The sequence below is a fragment of the Clavelina lepadiformis genome, chromosome 8 (genome assembly GCF_947623445.1).
Source record: "Clavelina lepadiformis chromosome 8, kaClaLepa1.1, whole genome shotgun sequence".
Classification (NCBI taxonomy): Eukaryota; Metazoa; Chordata; class Ascidiacea; order Aplousobranchia; family Clavelinidae; genus Clavelina; species Clavelina lepadiformis.
The window spans coordinates 6491398-6510787 of record NC_135247.1 but is presented as its reverse complement, the minus strand read 5'-3'; the positions used below and the strand labels follow the sequence as shown (position 1 = coordinate 6510787).

Here is a 19390-nt window from a genome sequence, read left to right as displayed (position 1 = left end):
TTCGAAATTGATGGTGGCTGGATCGTGTTAACCTAAGTTTATAGCGAAATAAAAAAAAGATATAAATTGGCACTCTTAAGGTTAAAGTGCCAATTTATGTCTTGTTTTTTTATTTTAAAAGTAAATTAATTGTGTTTTGAAACTAAGCGAGGATTGTTGACACAATGTTGTGTGAGTTAAATTCGAGATACGTCGGAAATTCACCAACAGGATGGCTTGTGCCAACCATATTGGTGCAACGTGATTGAACCGTCATCATTTCCACTAAGACGAAGCGTTTCATAAGTGCGATGTACCCCCTAGAATCGTAGATGTTTACGGCGTAAAGCATTGGAGAGACGCCAAGCGTCACACGTCGATTTTATTTCGTTAATTAAGTGCTTCGGCCAAAAGACTGCCACTGGAATAATTAATTTTAATAATGCGGATGTTAAAGCAATCCGTTTCGTTGTAAACTTGGCACAATTCAAAGTGTTGCCCACATCCACTTTGCCTTTCCTGATCATTCATAACTGTTTGGCCTTAGTTGGTTGACACGTTGAGAGGCTCAGTGTGCATTGTGAAAACGGCCATCTGCTTAAAATACTCCCCTTTATTCTACTATACCGATTTCCTGGAAGAATTTTTGTGCCCAATACGTAGAAATATGCACTTACTGTATTTTTTATTTAAAAATAACACAGAGTTCCGTAAAATTTTGCGAATTTTGTCTGTGTCCCATAAAAGCGGCCGATTGATCACCCGGGACAGTCACAGACATTGTAGATAGGTTGTGAAGCTGCTAAAATTATATTACGCGCGTTATGTCTGGACGGTAGGCCTACGTAGCATTTCACGCATCCTTTTTTACTACCACGTATTTAAAGACGTAACCAAAACACAGATTTTTACTTTTGGAGCATTATATGTTAAAGAATGAAAATGTTACATTCTAACATGGTTTTTGAAAGTCGTTTGCGTTTTGTTTCGTAGTCGTTAAAGTTCTGTGAAAGCATGTCCGTAATAAATGCCATATTGACTTTTAAAGCATTATCTGAAGCATCAATTTCTGCCACCATTTCCAGCGCCCTGTATTCAACTTTGACTGTTAAACAACTGTTAAAGTCTTGATAAAATCAATGGCAAACGAATGGAATGAAATTAAGAAATAAAGTGTATAGCATTTTTTACGATTGCTTTGCTATTAGTATCTTTCTAATAAAATTTATAGCCGCCTTTGCCAAAACGTGCTCGTTTTATTGACAACTTACGTCAGACTTACATGAATGGCATCAGATCCGATCATCAATTTTGGTTAAAAAGATTTTATTTCGACTTTTAGTTGCAGCATTTCATGTGAAAAGTCGAGATGTCCGGTTAGAATGATCAGACGAGGTATTCAAATGCGACAGTTAGTACAAAAATCAAAAAGATCTTATGAAAACATGGGATAGGTATTGAGGTTTTACTTTTTAATTTACGTTTGTATTTCCTTTTTTGTAATGGTTGGTCCTTTAAGGGTGGAGGTAGTTTTAGAAGGGGCGTCTTTGAACGAATCTGAATTCTTTTTGCCATAACTGTGAAAGTAAAGATAGTAGTAATTATAATTATCAGTTTGATAAGCATGCCAAGATTTGAACCAAGGACAGAATTCGAGAACCGAACCTTTGCGAGCTAAAGATCAAATGTATTAACTTTGTCAACTCCGGACAATTTAACAAAAAATTAAGCTCAAATGACACTAAATCAAACTGGGACAGTTGTCTGCTGTAATTCTATACCATCACGCTTTCTTCCTTTTTCAAAAATCGAAATCTTGTTTCGGGATAGTTAAATTGTTATATTTATTAATTTTAAAATGAAAAAACTGGGATCTATTCTTCACACAAGCAGCTCTGTTGGCCTCTTGGCGATATTACTTGTAGTTCCACATGCAATCTGTCAAGGTAATTTACAAGTTTTAAAAGTTAACTTGAAATATCACTGGGTAATGATTGAAATGTTCAAAACTTCGTGATATATGTGCGCAGTTCGAGTGTCAAGCTTTCTTTCTGCCGGACCTCCAAGATCAAAGCTAACAAAGGATGTGATGGTTAGGCCAACTGTCAGACATCTCACTAATGCAGGTATAGGGAAAATGCGGTCGCTTGGAGTTTATTTTCGTAGAATTGGAAGAGCAGGCACAAAAAGGGATCGAAAACGCCATTATAGCGCACTCTTATGTGTTGTCAGTATTTTTTAACCTGGAAGAAACTCTGGAGCGATATCGTTCTTTGTCTCAAGAAATTGCCAGAGAAGTAGAAAACTTTCACCCGTATATCTATGACTCTCTTGCCGACCCCGTCACCCACATCAGGGATGGTGGCCGGGACATGTATGACTTTGGAAACATGGTGAGTAATATATGAGTAATGTGCAGGTTGAGGTATTTTCAAGTTTTTCTGACATATTTAACTGCTTTGCAGGTTAAAGTTTTCGAGGACCAGACTGCAACTGAAAAGCTGACTTATGGCAAAACTTACAGGTAAAGGACGAACTTACAACCAGGCCTGTTGTGGATTTCGCATATCTACTCTGTATATGTTTATTGCATCTAGATTTCCACGCTACTCTGTGTCTACTCTTAACACACATCCGTTTCTCACTCTGGTATGGATCAAAAACAAAGATGGAGAAAAACATAATTACACTTTGCAGGTATATTTAGGTGCTTGGTTCAAGTCATCTCATTAATTCTCATTAGCAGTTGTTCTGCTCCTTGCCAGAAAAGTTTGAAAATACTGGAAACTGATCACAATACTCCCATGTTTAGGTTACTGGAGATTTCGGTGCTGACGGAAGAGGAAGAATCAGCAGAACAAATGGAAGCGTCACAACGTTTAATGCCCTTTTAAAATATCACACCATGCAAATTTACAGCAGCAGAGATGCAAGCGTCTGTGAAGTTTATTTTACAATTGCCACCAAAGTACGACTAACTAATTATTATACTATATGAAGGTTAATACCGTGCTTTTCGCTCCCTTGGTTAATGGTGATAGATAAACAATATGTAACCCTAATTTCTAATACATAACCATATGAATATCTTATAGTAGTGTGAAGATACTGGCTGAGTAAATCTTAGATTGATAATGTTCGGTTATGCAAATATTGTATTTATATAGTCTTGGGAATCAACACATGAAGACACTTTTGAAGTTGTAAGCTTTCCTCAGACTACCCTGACAGCTATCAATGAAGTTAGGGTTACCGGAAGACCACAAAACCTTTTACTAGGCTATATTCTGCTATCAAAGTAACACAAAATACAATCTAGTTACGACATCTTATTTCTTTCAGTCTTGTAAAGAATACAACATTCAAAATTGAAATTTGCAGAAGTGATAGTGACCTGGTAACGGAAAATGAAGTGCGCGGAGCGTTAAATCAACTTTTGAACCTTGTCGTTGACGAACCCATTGCCAGTAAGCGTTGTCATCAAACTGGTAATAACTGTGCGCAACTAAGATCATGCTTTAACTTTTATTGGCAGCAACTAAGATTTCACGGATATCTTCTGGAAGAACGTCGACGGAAGTTTTCGGGACAACGTTATTGGAAAATGCTACCACTTTTCGTGAGTTACACTGTGTTATAAGGAAACTTGTGTATTTTTCATCTCTCTGTGCCAGTGAGGCTGATAACTGATATGAATATGTCGGTCTCCTGAACAGCATTTAGCTACTGTATAATTGCATAGAAGAGTGACACATCCATATACTAACATCGGAATAATCCGACCAAATAAAAGATAGTAGGTTAATAATAAAAATTTGTCGATAATTTGGAAGTTAACTTTGAGGATTTGGGTTAGTTTGGGCATCAGCGTTAAATAAAACCGAAGAATTTGCCAAACAATATTTAGTTATGATTTTTATTACATAGTTGGATGATTTCGGCAATGGGGTTAAAGACAAGAACCCTCGAGTTTAGATTGTATAGAAGACAATGATTAACCTTATTTACTCTTTTCTGCCACACAAAAATCGCAGATGATTTTAATCGTTTTCCGCCTTACCAAAAGTTCTGTATAAGTTCATAAGTTCATTATATTCGTGTCGTTATTTCATAAACATATACCGAGAGGGTTGCACGAATTGATAGCTATTAATAAATTATTTGAAACGACATGAAATGATTAAACAGAAATCAGTTTATTTTCCATATTGGTATGTTTGTGTCTACGCAATACAGATGCTACAACCAGCCAATCACTACCATCTACGTCACCGACATCGATCACGTCATCAATTACGACAAAAACGCAACCAACGATTCGTGCGTTCAACTTCGCCGAAATCATGAAAAAAATCATGGCAATTGCAGATGTAATCGCGAATGGAATCGATAATTTTCATTATCACCGATATGACGCAGTAACGCATCCCCAGGATCATATTAGAGATGGAGGCAGAGACCTGTTCGACAATGGAAATATTGTGAGCTCAACTCAAACTTTTCGCCCGTTGTTTTTTCTTCTGCAAAAAAAACAAGTTACACGTTTCACAACTTCAGTTATTTTGCTTATTACAAACTTGTCCTAAATCAGGTTAAATTATACGAAGACAACAATCAGGACATCGACAGCTTAATATACGGTAACAATTATCGGTAGGTTTTTTGTCAAATTGATTTTGAGTATACTTGGCTGCACACTTTGAAATGTTTATCCTCTGAAAACCTTTATTATTCAGTTTTCTGCGCTACAAAGTCTCTGCCATTGCATCTCATCCGTTTGTAACTGTAGCTTGGATAAGTAATTCTAACAGAGAAAGACACAGCTACACGATTAATGTACGTATATAACCAAACATCATAATAAGTTTGTTACAGAAAATAAGTTAGCTAAAACGGAATGTTTCGAACACGTGTTATACCAACTATAAATTATGTTGCTACAAGGTTTCAGGAGATCTTGGGGCAGATGGACGAGGAAATATCAGGATAACACATGGTCAGATATTGGGCAGGAATTCTCTTCTACGTTATCACGTTTTTCAAGTTTATGATTCCGGCGATGCGAGTCTGTGCGAAGTCTATTTCACCATATCGAGCCAAGTAAATAATTTTATTTTCCAACCTATACAAGTTGTTTGATTTGATTGCAGTTATTGTAATAACCTGTAAAGCTATGTAATTTAAAACCTTGTTATTTCATTCTGCTTTCAGCTGTGGATGTCGAGGCCAGGAGAAGATTTTGACATCATCAGTTTCTCAACTTCGACTCTGAAAACCAATAACGCTGTCCGTCTCAGTGGAAGACCACAAAACGTCTTGTTGGCCTACATGCTTTTGTCGAAGTATGCGCAAGGCTTAGTTTTGTTGAGTGCATCCTTTTACCTTAGAGAAACTCGGTGCATGGTTAAGTATAGAATTTGTTGATATGCGCTACGAACAGTTGGCCGACAGTACCGATATTTCTTTTGCAACTTTTGTTAACAACCGTTTGTCATCCAAATTTCACGTTCAAAATTTTGATTCTCCTTTTAAAGAAACCAAAGCGAGTTTATCACTGATGAGGAAGTGAGAAGGTCATTGAGCGTCTTTCTCAAAGCGGTGCTACCAGGAGAGCTGCTGGAAGAAGCATTAGACCGCGACCACACTACCACTAATCAAGTTAAAACTACAGGTAAAAGTTTCGACGTTTCTGATACTGTCTGGTAAAGTTTATGAATACCAGAAAAAGTGTGAAGAGACACATACATAATATGGCCTATTACCGCGCATCGTGTTACGTTATATGTTTGTATATTTCTACCGGTAGTATAATAGTTCTGGCAGCTGCTGTCTGTGCGAACTGTGGATTTTGACAAATTATTTACAACAAATCACTTACAATTCGTTGTTCGTGAGAATCGCCCGCTGGATTATTTTATTGTTAACCGCCTATGGGGTAGTTGCTAATTAGGGAACTTCCCTGGTTTTATTAACGTGACCGACAGTGACTAGACCTCAGTTTCTTTACTGGTGCCGCTGTTGCATTTTTCCGAGAAATATGTTGGATGGTTCTTGAACAGATGCGTAGAAAACTATGTTTTATCCTAAATTAGAGGGTACAATTTAAAATTAATATCTGTGTTTTGTGCATGCCTGCTGGATTATAAAGTTAAATATTTAATTTTTCTTTTTTGTATTCAGCATGCTATTTCACTCTTCTCATTTTCCTTCCAAATTTACAACCGAAATATATTTCGTTTTTGCTGTTGCAGAAAAATATTTACTCTGCTTGATAAGTAATCACAAAAATTTGAAAGATACCGCATTGCACCTAACTACCAATGCCTATGTAATGCAACTATATGTACTGTTTGCACAACATATGTAACAACGATTTCCACTGTTGATATACCAAAAGCTGTTATTTAGTACCGATGGTATTTTAGGTCCATGCAACTTCCGTTGAAGAATTATTGACGTTGATATATGAAAGACAATATTTAGGGTGGATTCTAAATTTCTGTTTGTTTTCATTTAGGGCAAACAAATTTTCCCAACCCTGGTAGCTCCACCGCTTTCAATGAAGGTAAATTTTAGTTATATCCAAAACATCGGCGCATGTTACTTTGGTCGTGATGGAAACCGGTCGTTTTTCAGCAGCATCAGACGCTCAACCACCTTCATTGGATGAAATTTTCAGAAGAGCGTCTTCTGTGGAAAGTGATCTGCCAGATATTATTCCGTTCTGGCATAACTACACATACGACGGGGAGACTTTCCCTAGAAGCGCGATTCAAGACGGTGGAAGTGACTTATTCGACACTGGAAATATGGTATGTGTTGAACTGCATCGTTTACATCAATCATATACGCAGCTATTACATGATGGCTTAAGCTATATTAGCAACAGTTACCGCATTTAAAAGTGGATGCTGGAATCTAATTTTAAATCAACGTTTCTCAGGTAAGGTTCTACGAAGGGTCAGACGTACCTGATAAACAAGCCTATAACACCGTACGCAGGTTAGTTTAACTTTAACCTGACATTGTGTTACGTGTTTTTTGTGAAGCGAAATCTTTCCGAAATCTTCAAGTGTTATTTCTTAGGGAAAGCACCTACAGTGTTAGACTGGGTGGAGAAGGTCACCCATTTTTGGCCTTAGCTTTGATAGGTAATGCCAGTAATACCGTTCGCTCTTATACCATGCAGGTAAGACGTAGGAGTTTTAACTAAGTATTTTCAAATACTTTTGTTTGCGTGTTACCGTAGGCTACGTTAAACAGTTTTCCTCCTCTAACATATTTTGTCCATAATAAAACAGCGTTATGTTAAACTTGTCAGGTTGATGGGAATTTCGGTGCTGACGGCAGGGGTGAAATAACGACCAACAGCGGTTCGGTCAAGGAACACGGTTCTATAATACACTACCATAGCTTTCAAGTGCACGGTGCAGGAGATCCCAGCGTTTGTGAAGTTTATTTCGCCATGACTCACCAGGTTAAAACAAACTGCAAACTTCCAGATCGTCGCATAGCATACCTTGTTGTAATACAGAGGCGTGCAACTATTTGTCGCAATGGGCCACGATGTACAAGTGTAATGATGCTAAGGGGCAGACAAAGGTTAAAAATATTTAAAAATAATGGCCTACCTGATGAAGTCTGCGCTGGAGGCGAGCCACATAAGTAGGTACCACGGGCCGTATGTTGCACGCTTCTGTTATAATATATAATAATATTATTAATAATAATAACGGTTGAAAAAAAATCACCTTGAAAGGCAATTATTATTCAAATTTGAACTTTCCGATGACCCTCAGAAAACTATTCACAGACTTCAGATCGAGAACCATTGCTTTGTAATGTTATATATGCTTTCACATCCAATAACCCTAGTTCAGTAAAACGTTTTTCTGCTTTTGTAGGAGAGTTTGTAGAATGTAAAGTTACATTATGCTCGCGCTGATGAATCTTGCCAATGCCTGACTGCTGAGTCAATCTTACAAAGGCTTTTACTTTATACTTTGGTTGGTTTATTCTAGGGTTGGAGCTCAAATACGGGAAAGTTTTTTGTACTGAGATTTTCCACGGAAACAAACGAAGTTTCCAACGCAGTAAGACTTGTCGGTGACGTAAGCAACGTTCTTGTGGGATATGCTCTTTTATCAGGGTATGAGTGTTAATCTACATCATAAATTTATCCTTGTAACCCTCCGTCTTTAAAAACAACCATCTATCTTTTAACAGGTCGGGTGGTCGACAAATCACGGACGAAATGATTAGGTTATTTCTTCGTCGACTAATATTTCGCATAATAGGTGGGATATAGTCTGGATTATTTACACTTGTACAATATTTAAACTACTAAACTTGTACGTCTTTGTACTTCTTATTTATTCTACATATGTTTACTGTATAGATCAGCCTGCAATAAATTCTTCGACCACTACAGGTATTTCTTTTAGAAAAGTCTAGCGTTTTATCAGGAATTTATTGTTGCTATCATTCATATCTTGACGTATACTAATGTAAGTTGTTTATAGTCAACTTTTTGTTTCCAGATCACATGCCATCGGTTTACACAGCAGGTAATGACAACAATTTACTTTTAATTTTAAAGATTATTTTACTCTTTATTGCTTTTTATCGACAATTAGCTTATTGCATTACAAAAAAGTAAATGGCGCTATTAATACTGAACAACCTGAAGTACGAGTTTCCAAAAATTCTATTTGTACAATAGGCCCAAACGTAAGCCAAGCGCTGGAATCAATCGCGAGAATCGAGGAAAGTCTTCGGAACTCTTACAGCAACTGGTTCTCTTATAGCTATGATGGTGTAGACAATAGGTCTATATTGGACGGCTTAAATGATATGTATGATAACGGAAACAAGGTATGTTCGAATAACCTTTACTTCCACAAAGATCTTTCTACACCGTCTAAATTACGAATGCTAATGGCTTGTGTGCCTTGTTTCTGTGAAGGTTTTCTTACGCCAAGACAACGAAGAGCTTATTCATGCTGTATACAACCAATCCTACAGGTTCCAGTTTCACCTATCTATGTTGCAGCTTATTGTTAATTTTAGTCCTGTGATAATAAGCCTACACATGTACATGAAAAACATTTATACGACAGTTTTAAAAACAGAATTTGTTTTAGTTTTCCGGGATTTCAATTTGAAACGCGAGCAGGCAATCCTTTTGTGGCTTTGCTATCTGTAGATATTGACCAAGATAATTACACCGTTTTTGAGATTCAGGTCAGTTTACATTGTTTAAATTTTGAAAAATGTAGTTCTTCATATTTTACTTGCGTACCTAAAGGTAATTACATCTTTTTGATTATTGAGCTCTGTTTTGTTAAAAGGTTTCTGGTAACCCGGGAAGCGACGGGAACGGGGATATTTCTACATTTAGCGGAAATATTTCGGTCGGAAATTTCCGTGTTGAATACCACACTTTTCAAATTTACAACGCTGGCAGAGATCCAACCATTTGTGAAGTTTATTTTTTGATTTGGAACATGAAGGTTGGTTGCAGAAGATGCCTTTGCATTTTATGAATTACCACCGAATATGACTTATTATGTCTGTAAGGAATGGAGATCACGTCGACCTGCCAGTTTTGACGTAAGATTTTCTGCGGACAGCAGAAATTTAGACAACTATGCCAGGATTACTGGTTCACCTTCTAGAGTATTACTTGGTTACACACTTCTGTCAAGGTACGCTGACTTCTAAAGCGCAAAGTTCTTAATTGCGAAAACGTTTGAATTGTGATAAATTCTAGATACCCCACGTCCATAATAGAGGACTTTGCCGTACAGCGCATTCTAACTAACATGGTTACTGCTATCATCACACAGAATGATGGCCCAAGTGCAGAACCACCCGGTACCGTTGAATACGTTTTTGCATATTATTTGTCCATAACAGAAGGACACATTTGTTTGTTACAGTTTTAAACTTGTATTATATTATTGTATAACTTATGGTATAGACTTGACAACTGTCGGAAGCATATATCAAGTTACGGAGCTCACGATCCAAGCCACAAGCGCAGGTAATTGAATAAACTATTCAATGAAAACGCGCCACGCCACGTCTGGGGTTCATCCGAAACCCTTTTTGATTGGACGATACTTTGGTGCACTTCTTTGTTAGGGGATATACGGCAACACGGATTAAATCAAACAATTATATGTCATCTTCACCCCGGTTTAACCCCGGTCTAAATTTGCCATTTTTTTAAAGTTGAGCCAAACTTAAAGATATTTACTTTCATAGGTTCCAGGCTACAAACTGACGCATATTCGACAAACGCAATGACGACGCCACAAGTTTTCAAAAACTCACATTCAGGTCAGGGATTTATCTACTTCTCTGTGGACAGTATACGTGGCCACGTTTGATATGATATGCTACAAAATGAAAACTTTTCAAACTATTTGCTTCTTGCCATAAAGACGCTTTAATTTTATTTGCTTGAAAACTTGATTTTTTAGAATACAAGTCGAATGAAACAACCAGTTATGAGGGCAGCACAGCAGCTTCACAAACAACCGCAATAAAATCTGGGAGTATGAGCACCACTTTATGTAAGTTATGAGCAACGCAATCACACACTTTTTTAAAAAGCGACCTGCTTAGCTTTTGTATATTAGTAGCTTGCTGTCGAAAAGTTACGTGTTGAAGTTACTAATCAAGTATAAATGTGTTATCAGGTATACGTCCGTTTGTTAGAGCTCGATTATTTCGACTTTTTGCTTGCAGCTATTCCTTTGAATGAGGAGGAAGATTTGGAATTCCTTCCTTCCTGTTCCGTGAAGCAGATCATCCACGGAATGTTTCGATGCGAGCAGATTTTTGCCCTTCCGAGTACTTACCGTGGACCAGCATCGTGTTTGTAAGTTCTACACGAAGTCGGAGATATTGTAGATTATACTCGATTTGATAATCGTTTGTAATAGGTTTTTGATAATTTATAAGAAGACTTGTAACTGTTGACTTGACAACCGCAGGGAACAAGTTGATAGCGCCCTGCGTTGCATCGGTAACCAGCTATTGCAATGTAGACTCGGTGGAGGACGGAATAAGCTTGACAGCATGCAGATACCCAATTTCAATTCAAAGGTGAAAGAAAAATTTAATCAAACTGCAGCAATACTCATACAATTAAATGTAGTTTCACGTTGTAACACGGAATCGGTTAAATGTTTAATACAGCAGTGGCTGTTTTCTAGAGTATTTTGTCTTTCATACACGATCTTACTTCATTTGGCGGAACGGAGCCAAATAAAGAAATCAATGCCTTTTGTTTTCACGCTGGTCTGCGACTTCCTTATCCTTATCACATAAGCATTGCCTTCAGTATGTGTGAAAATGGAGTCCTTGATGAAATAATCGACAAGGCTAAGGATTTCTATTACAGCTTTGCCTGGGCACGGGATAAAAATGACATTTGCAGGTTATTTTATAACTTCTATGAGTAGGTACTACGGTATGCCGATTGTATCATCGTCCAAAGAAATATATTACTTATGCTTTGTTTTGGAACAATATCTCACACCTGTATCTTTCAAAGGGCATTTGAAAACATCAAGCAGTGGACGTTACAAACTCTTTCAAATCGTTGCCAATGGGACGAAATACTTCAGTTAAATCTTCCTCAAACTGACAAGCAATACATCAGACGTGCTGTGGAGATTGCTTTGCAAACAATGCAGACTCTTCGCTCACAATCATGCTCAAGTAAGTGTTGCAACAGTTGGCCCCACAGGGCCACATAGAAATCTACATTTGTGTATGACGTCATTCATTGTGGTTTTTGCTCATTGACGTGTTTTCTCATTGGTTCGTCTGTACGTCAAGGTCAGCTGCCAAAGGTCACTGACCATGCTGGCCTGGTAACTCATTCTACTGGTGACACCGTCACAGTCGGTCGTATGTAGATTGAGCTAACTCAGTTGCCAAATATATGCTTTATACTATAGTATAGCGGTATAGTATAGTATAACCAAGCACGCAAACTTTGGACAAAATTTCACCAGTGAAGAAAGAAAACGGGTTTATTTACACACCGGGTAAATTTTCCTACTTTGTAATGAGAGTGTGCGGCCCCCCGGCTGCAACATTTTTTCAAATGTGGCCCTCAGTACAAAAAGTTTGCCCACCCCTGGTATAGCCTGCTGTAATGAGTTTGACGTTTTTTCAATTAAATAGTGCTGCCTGGGAAGAACACTAAGGAGTCACAGCCAGTTATTTAGAAATCTTCAAAGAAAGACTTTAAAGCTACAGTACACCCCCAAGAACCTCTTAATTGCTGACCCCGACGTGATTTGAGGTCACTGACCTTGACGTACAAACGGACCAATGATAAAACATGTTAATGAACAAAAATCACCATTAATAACGTCATACACAAGTTTAGATTTCTATGTGGCTCTGTGCGCCAACTGCCGCCACATGAGGACATAAGATAACATCATAAGACTAACATCATGTTCATAATTTAAAACATAATTCTTGAATTATCTCAGTATTTTTTACACATTTGAAATTTTTTGACATTACACTGTAGATACCGTAGACGTGGCTCTATACGTTTGCATTCATTTTCAATTAGGAACGAAAAGTTTTATTCAGCTTTAACTGTAATAATTTATCTTCGCCTATAATAGTGTTGAAAAAAAAGCAGCACTTTTTGTGTAACTGAAAGTATACAGAAATAGTTAAACGAACTGCCCGCGTACGCTTTAAACTTCTTCAGCGTAGTTTTGATAGGAACAATAGTGAGTGTTCTAATCTAATCTTTAACCCGAAAGAATTGTAATCTAATAGGTGGAAGGATTTAAAATCAGTCTCGGCTATTGCCTTTTTTAACTGAATCGAATCTATGCTTGCATTTTACCAGGCTTTCATTTTTAGGAACTTCTTATAAATCTCGGTTCCACCCAGGCAAGCAACATTAACGAAGGGAGAAGAAACGTATTCACTGGAATTTTCTCACACGAACTTTTTTTAGGTGAAAGCGTTGCAGTTTTATGGGATTCTTTTCCCGGTTTTGCTTGTTCTGGGCTTTACACGTTTAAATAGAAGAAAGCACAAAACAAATGAAGCACAAGTCACAGCTGAAATTTGGAAACGAAAAGATCTGATTTATTTTTGGTAATCGCAGTCACGTTTTGCAAAAAGATTATAGGCTACATGCCTTCTTAACTTATTTCAATGTTATTAAGTTTTTCGTCGTAAGTAAAGTTCTGTAACTATGAGATGCTGTGTAACTGGAGTCAATTGGATCATGTTTTCCGACTGTAATAGACAACGAAGGCTTAATTATTTAAATTGTTGTCATTGTACGAGAAAACCTCATGCGAATTGGTCGTCTGATCGCTTTTGTTCTCTTGTTAATATACAAAGAAAAACCAAAAAAGTTATCTGCAATTTCTCTTAGTGAAGCCGACGGCAAGGTACGTTTATGCAAGTTCGACGTGTAATACATTACATAAATTTAGATTAACCGAAGTAAATATGATTTTTATGAAATTCAACCTCATTTCTTCAACTTTTCTAAACAACAACCTCGATTAAAATTTGCAAATTACTTGGGCATTTAACAGACATTACTGTGACTGAATTTTAAGATATCTGCTTCTGCATTTGGTTTATTTAAAAAAAAACAGCATAAAAATATCTTCAGTGATAAGCAACGTTAAACAAAGAAGTACATGACGTTATGCAAAATACTGTTCAATGCGAGAGAGAAAAATAACAAAGTAAAATTCTGCAAAGTTATAGACATATAAAATATCATACCAAAACATAACATCACAAAAATCACAAGTGGAGCCTTTCTTTTGTTGATGCTGTGTTATACTAACTTATAACAATTTTAATAAAAGTAAGTTATCCTATATATAATATTCACCAACCGCTGTCGATTATCAACAGATAAACAAAAACTTAGGCAAATGCATTAAAACGGATTTAGGGATTCTTTCTTTCTCGTTTAATGCAGCCAACTTTTGCCAATCTCGGGTTGCTATTGGAACTGGATGCAGAGTTATGTCGTTGTTGGACGGAGACTGCTGACACCGCACGTGAGCCGGTAGCAGAATGACTCCGTTGCCTTTTTCTGACCTGCAGCAAGTCGGTGATTCGAGTAAATTGCTTTGCGTCAGCCGGATGGTTGGAGCGTTTTTCGACAGGTTTTCCGCCGATAAGAGGCCTGCTTATTAACGGAGAAACCAACTTGTTACGGGATTCGTCTCCAAACTGCCTCAAGTGTGGTTGACTGACAACTATAATCGGTTGATTATCTTCGGCGTCTTGTAGGCTAATCGTTTCCCGAGATTTAGCAGATTCAAGTCTTTTCTGTTCTGCCAAATGATCCTCTTGTGTTGTTTTTGAATAAAAGGCTCTTATACTTCCAGCTATCACCCGTCTGGTGGCGCTATTACATTGTTGTCCAGTCGGCACAGCTTTATTAGGATGGTATGACATGTTGGACAGAGCAAGACGAAATTTGTGAAGTTTTTTTCGTTGCTCGCTTGTAATTATTTTCCTCTGCTGTAAGTTGTAGATTTCAGCTGCAATTAAGGATTTCATTCTGTTGTTTTTGAAATTTCCGTTACGAGAATTATCAAAAGTCTCATAGACCAATTGCTCGTTACTAAACTGATACTTCCCGTCACTATTTTCGTTTTCAGGAAAATAATCCTCTTGTAAGATAACGTTTTGGTGTAGCAGGTTCATGTGTTTCTGCGCATTTTGATTGAATTTTGTCTTACGAGCTCCCTTGTGATCTACTCTGAGTTTGTGTACTTTTTGAACGGCAAAACATTTATCCGTTGTTTGGTATGGAATTTCCAATTTGCTATCGTTAGATCTAGTCGGTGCGTTTTCCAAGACCTGACTATTGGCGTGCATTATTTTTGCAAAGAGTTCTGCATCGTTACTTTCAGGTTTCACTTGTTCCCAGCTTTCCACCAATGGGGCCGGGAAGGGAGAGTTGTGAAATTTTCTATCGTAATTTCTTTGGCTTCCAACTCGAGCTGGCATATCGGCCAGAGCACCCTACAAAGAAGTATATACAACTATAAGGCGGTTGGCTGAAGATAATTTGGACCTAGAATCTTTGAATTGCGCACTTGCTTAGTTTTCCGGTATGTCTTATTGTTTACTTTATTATTAATTTACTCAGCGATTAAACCAAAAAGAAGAGATACTCACAGAGTCTCACCTGATTTCCACTGAGAGAATATTGATTGCTATTTGACTGGTGTGTGAATCCGGTCTTTTCTTTGTTTTCACCCATACGTCTTTCGTCAATTTGCTTCCGAATATTCTTCATGTGGTTGTTCAATCTAACAGTACAACTATGTTTGCTAAAGCGGTAAAAACAAAGTAAGTCTCTATATTCTTAAGTTTTTAGTACTTTTGTTGCACGCTTTTGTCTGAGTTGCTTGCCCAGCTTTCACTGGTCGGTGACTTCGTGCGGTTGGAACCTTTGTAAACATCCAGACGCATCAAGCTCGGGTCAGTTTGTGGAGCCTGTGGCGAAAATGTGAGATGATACGAGAGTTTCAACAAACAACATCTGCAACGTTTGTTTTGTTAATTTACTTAATATACCTAAACACCTACTGTACCACCTCATACTCAGAAACTTCGAAAATCTCAGCAACCAGCAGTAAATTTAGTTAGATGTTATATTCTTTGGCGCATTTCTATTTATTTATACATTTATAAATACGTATTGTTTATATATTGCAGTTTCATTACCTTTGCTATTTGTTGATGATAAATTTGGCTTGCCTTGTCTTGAAATCCTTTTTCACTAGAAAGTTTTTTACTTGTCTCATCATGGTACTTTACATTACCTATGAACTTAGCAGTTGGAGGCACCAATCTGTAACGGTGGTCGGTTGGCTGTAGGTCGAATTTAACTTGATAATTACTTTCTCTGATGACAGGTGGTCGGGGGAAAATGTCAACCGTTTGATTAACTGGTATTGAAAAAACACACATTCAAAGACTGTAAAGGTTTCTTATTTAATGTATATAGGTGTTTATTCAGTTTATGTAAGCTTGTTGGGCTTTTTTCCATGACATATACTTACAGTTAGAATATTTTCTGGTCAAGTCTTCACAAACGTGCTGACTTCGATATTGCTCAATGTAACGCTTAATGTCGGTGTAATGGAAAAATAAATAAGTTGGTTCGTTGAGATTACGATCGTTTACGTATTTTGGAAGAGGCCTTGATGCATTCATCGCCGTAGTCTTAGGCTTTGCTTCGACTTTGCTCCTAGGAGGACATGCAATACTGTCAAAGGAATCCCATCCTGAAATCCAACAGGTTTTTCTTCCTCGATACGATCTTACGGCGTTGGATCCTGTTTTCGGTGGTGGTGGGGTAGCTTTAATGTTTATTTTATTGTTTCCGTAGCCCTGGCTCCTGGTTCCAGGCTCAGTTGTTTTAGCACCAGCACGTCGCCACATTTGATAAATATCCTCATCTGTTTGGAGCTGAATCCGCAGCAATTTGTCATCTTCCTCATCATCAACTTGCATCAAACTTTCCAGTAAACGTTTCTCTTTCGCTTTATTTAAATTGTGTCCGGATGCTTGAGGAACATGTTCAATGGTGGAGTCATCGTCGCTGTCTTCTTCATCGGACGTTTCAGAAGAGCTCTCATGGCTTTCACATTTCAAAGAGATTGCACTTTCTCTTCTTGTTGAGTCATAATTGAACGGGATGCAAGAACGTAAGGGATCTTTGCCTTTCGCGTACGGCATTGCTTTAATTGTTTTTGCTACAGAGGATGTTTTAGCTGATTCCTTAGCATGTTCCTTGAAGGAGACAAGTCTTTCATTTTGTCCGCCTCTGGCGCTGATAAAGTGATCGCTGGGTGCTGCACGCATATGCATCACCAACCCAGCTTTGCTTTTCGTTGTTGGCGGTTTCGGCCTTTCCTTTTGTGACGTGATCTTGTTTCCTGGCAAATCATTTAGCTGTGTCGTCGAGAGGCTTACTGCGCTAACTGCTGTCATTGTAAAATAGCCTACACATCTGCACATCAATTCTGAAACAAAGAAAAAATTAAATCCAACATGACAATTCTCGGGTTGGTTTAGAAGGTTTTTAATATTTTTCCACTTTGCACGATCTGTACGTTTCTAATTTATCAGGAGCGCTATTGAACAATTTTTCATTTTCTGAAAAGTCCAATCATTTCGCGGATTTACCTTTCACGGTCTTATCAAGGCTACTTTCAGCACTAAACGTAGGCTATGATATACAAACCACACAACAGTGAAAAAGTCTTGTAATCATTGTGCTTTGAAGCCAAGCAAATCAAAAGACAAGTAGCGTGACAACAAGTAACTCTGTCAGCTTAGGTTATTTCGTCACAAAAGATCCGTCTTGTAGCCGCAAAGGAATAATAGCTTGAGAAAGGAAATAATTATCACTCACGACCCACCACTGTTATCAGTTAAGCGATCCAACCAAGCGTAATAATTATAACACAATAGTAGCTATTTATTTAGGAGACTTCCCCATGGTATGAAGTAACTCGTCATATTTAGTTTTCCCACAACATTGTTGCTAGCATGTTGGTTTAGAAAACTTTAGATTATACCCTTGAAACCAATATTTGTCTATTTACATTGTGTTTTGAAGTTAGTTATTTTATATGACTAACTACATTAAAAGGCTGAGTAACTCTCTCTTGAATTTTAAAACGTCATAGACATAGGTTTTCACTGTCGATTTGTTGACCAGTTTTACGTTTATTTTAAGAATAAGAACCAACTTTGCTTGTTTACTTAATAACAGTGGTTAAACAAAAAGAAATGTGGGCTCTTACACCACGCTGGGTTAACCTACTCGAAATTTTACCAACCACCCCTCCTGTGTGTTGAGTGAAAATAGTCGAAAGGGACAAACAAGACTTCGGTTAAACGCAAGAATACCTCGAGAGTTCACCACGACCTACAAACTTTCATGAACAATTGAAAAGCTCTGAAATCTTCGAAGTGTGCTCTCAAGTACTTTCTAGAACTTGTCGATATCTTATCCAAACGAATAACTGCTTCCCGTGGAAATGGGAGTTATCCCTTTTAACACTGTAAAGTTTTGTTCGTATTACTGCTACAAAAATTTTTCAACCGAATTTCCATAGAACAAAATTTGGTTTCTTTTGCTATATTCTAGTTTTCAACACAACTAACCCTTTTAGTTTTTTGCCATAGTCTGAAGTGGACTGGTCATTATGATCATTACGTATGCGGATGCTGTTGACATCATAACGATGTCATAATTTTATCGTTTTAACGGAGAGGTGCAAAACTAAAATAAAAATATTTTGTTTGTGACAAAATGGCCAACCATAAGTTATTGATCTAGTTTAGTCCAATTTTTCCTTCGCATTTTCTGTTACCGTTAAACCACCTTTTCAGTACAAACATCTGCGGCTGTATGATTTTTCGCCTTCCTTAGCTATAATGGCATCCTATAGTATACACGGTCACTATACAAGGCGGCAAGTTTACGAAATTGAAATAATATGCGGACACATACAATACTTTTGTAAAAGTATATTTTTTTAGCAACTTCTACCTAATTTCTTTGTTGCTAGCTACCTCGTACCCTGCTGACAACATATTCGTCTGACAAGTTTGTTTAGCGTCATAACATTCAATGACGACGCCTTTTGTTAAGGTTTTAGTGAGGCTGTTTTATATCCAGGTCCATTCCCGGCGTTAGAAACGGACGAGAAAAAAGTAGACTATAAAAGAACGGATATGTCAACAAGAGAAACAAGACGAGGAGACTTCATTGTTGACATAAGCCGTTTCACATTAAGGTAAACACCAACCATTCCAAGTCAGCAGTAAAATGTTTACGGCAACGGTAATCGTAACGTGGTGATAGATTCTAAGCGAACAAAAACTGCCAGTATAAGAGTTTTGAAAACCGCGTACATACAGGTTTCAGAATTCAGATGTGTACATAACACGTCGCCCACAAAGTTCTAAACAGCATGCACATACGAAATATTTTGAAGCCTAGACAACGGAATGTGACATCTAAAAGGCAGAAGTCGCCAATTAAGCGATACAGTTTCCCGCTCCCACAATACAAATGAGACGAAGGTCGCATCGGTTTCAATCGGTATTTGATACTTTTATAACAATAAGCAATGCTGCTGCTACATGTAGCTTCATTTACTACGGATGACAGAAGCGTGTTAACTGAGCGAGCATAAATATTGTTACTACACAACCCACCAACCTTTTCTCTCGCTCACGCTCTCGTTCGCGCTCTCACTCAGTCTCTCTCTCTCTCTTTCTGTCTCTCTCTCATAAAAAGAAAATAATGGGAGCGTTGGTTTGATATGAAGTACTAACTATTTCTAAACTA

The 19390-nt window shown here is 37.6% G+C and overlaps 2 protein-coding genes across 5 annotated transcripts; one reads left to right on the top strand and one right to left on the bottom strand.

Moving 5' to 3' along the window:
* The first annotated feature begins 1780 nt into the window (after positions 1 to 1780).
* LOC143469517 (uncharacterized) lies at positions 1781 to 13232 on the top strand. Of its 4 annotated transcripts, none has more exons than XM_076967246.1 (39): positions 1781 to 1925; positions 2010 to 2105; positions 2212 to 2372; positions 2445 to 2503; positions 2577 to 2676; positions 2792 to 2947; positions 3147 to 3277; positions 3361 to 3446; positions 3515 to 3598; positions 4216 to 4460; positions 4571 to 4632; positions 4716 to 4815; positions 4924 to 5079; positions 5191 to 5321; positions 5514 to 5650; positions 6497 to 6544; positions 6619 to 6791; positions 6923 to 6981; positions 7066 to 7168; positions 7301 to 7456; positions 8001 to 8128; positions 8206 to 8276; positions 8378 to 8410; positions 8520 to 8546; positions 8702 to 8853; positions 8945 to 9003; positions 9123 to 9222; positions 9330 to 9491; positions 9559 to 9686; positions 9752 to 9855; positions 9962 to 10024; positions 10249 to 10323; positions 10467 to 10559; positions 10735 to 10867; positions 10983 to 11094; positions 11205 to 11428; positions 11546 to 11712; positions 12889 to 12918; positions 12986 to 13232. In XM_076967246.1, the coding sequence occupies exons 1-39, from the start codon at positions 1838 to 1840 to the stop codon at positions 13054 to 13056; spliced, it is 4263 nt and encodes a 1420-aa protein (XP_076823361.1). In that variant the 5' UTR covers positions 1781 to 1837; the 3' UTR covers positions 13057 to 13232. The 4 variants fall into 4 exon arrangements, with proteins under 4 accessions (XP_076823361.1, XP_076823360.1, XP_076823362.1 ...); XM_076967245.1 differs by having other exon boundaries at positions 6616 to 6791; XM_076967247.1 differs by lacking the exon at positions 12889 to 12918 and having other exon boundaries at positions 6616 to 6791.
* A 371-nt stretch (positions 13233 to 13603) lies between these two features.
* LOC143469789 (uncharacterized) lies at positions 13604 to 17345 on the bottom strand. Its single transcript, XM_076967606.1, has 5 exons — positions 16083 to 17345; positions 15745 to 15968; positions 15398 to 15513; positions 15203 to 15326; positions 13604 to 15036 (listed from the first exon to the last, which is right to left on the bottom strand). Exons 1-5 carry the CDS (start codon positions 17041 to 17043, stop codon positions 13948 to 13950), a joined length of 2514 nt encoding a protein of 837 aa, XP_076823721.1. The 5' UTR covers positions 17044 to 17345; the 3' UTR covers positions 13604 to 13947.
* Between the last annotated feature and the right edge of the window lie 2045 nt (positions 17346 to 19390).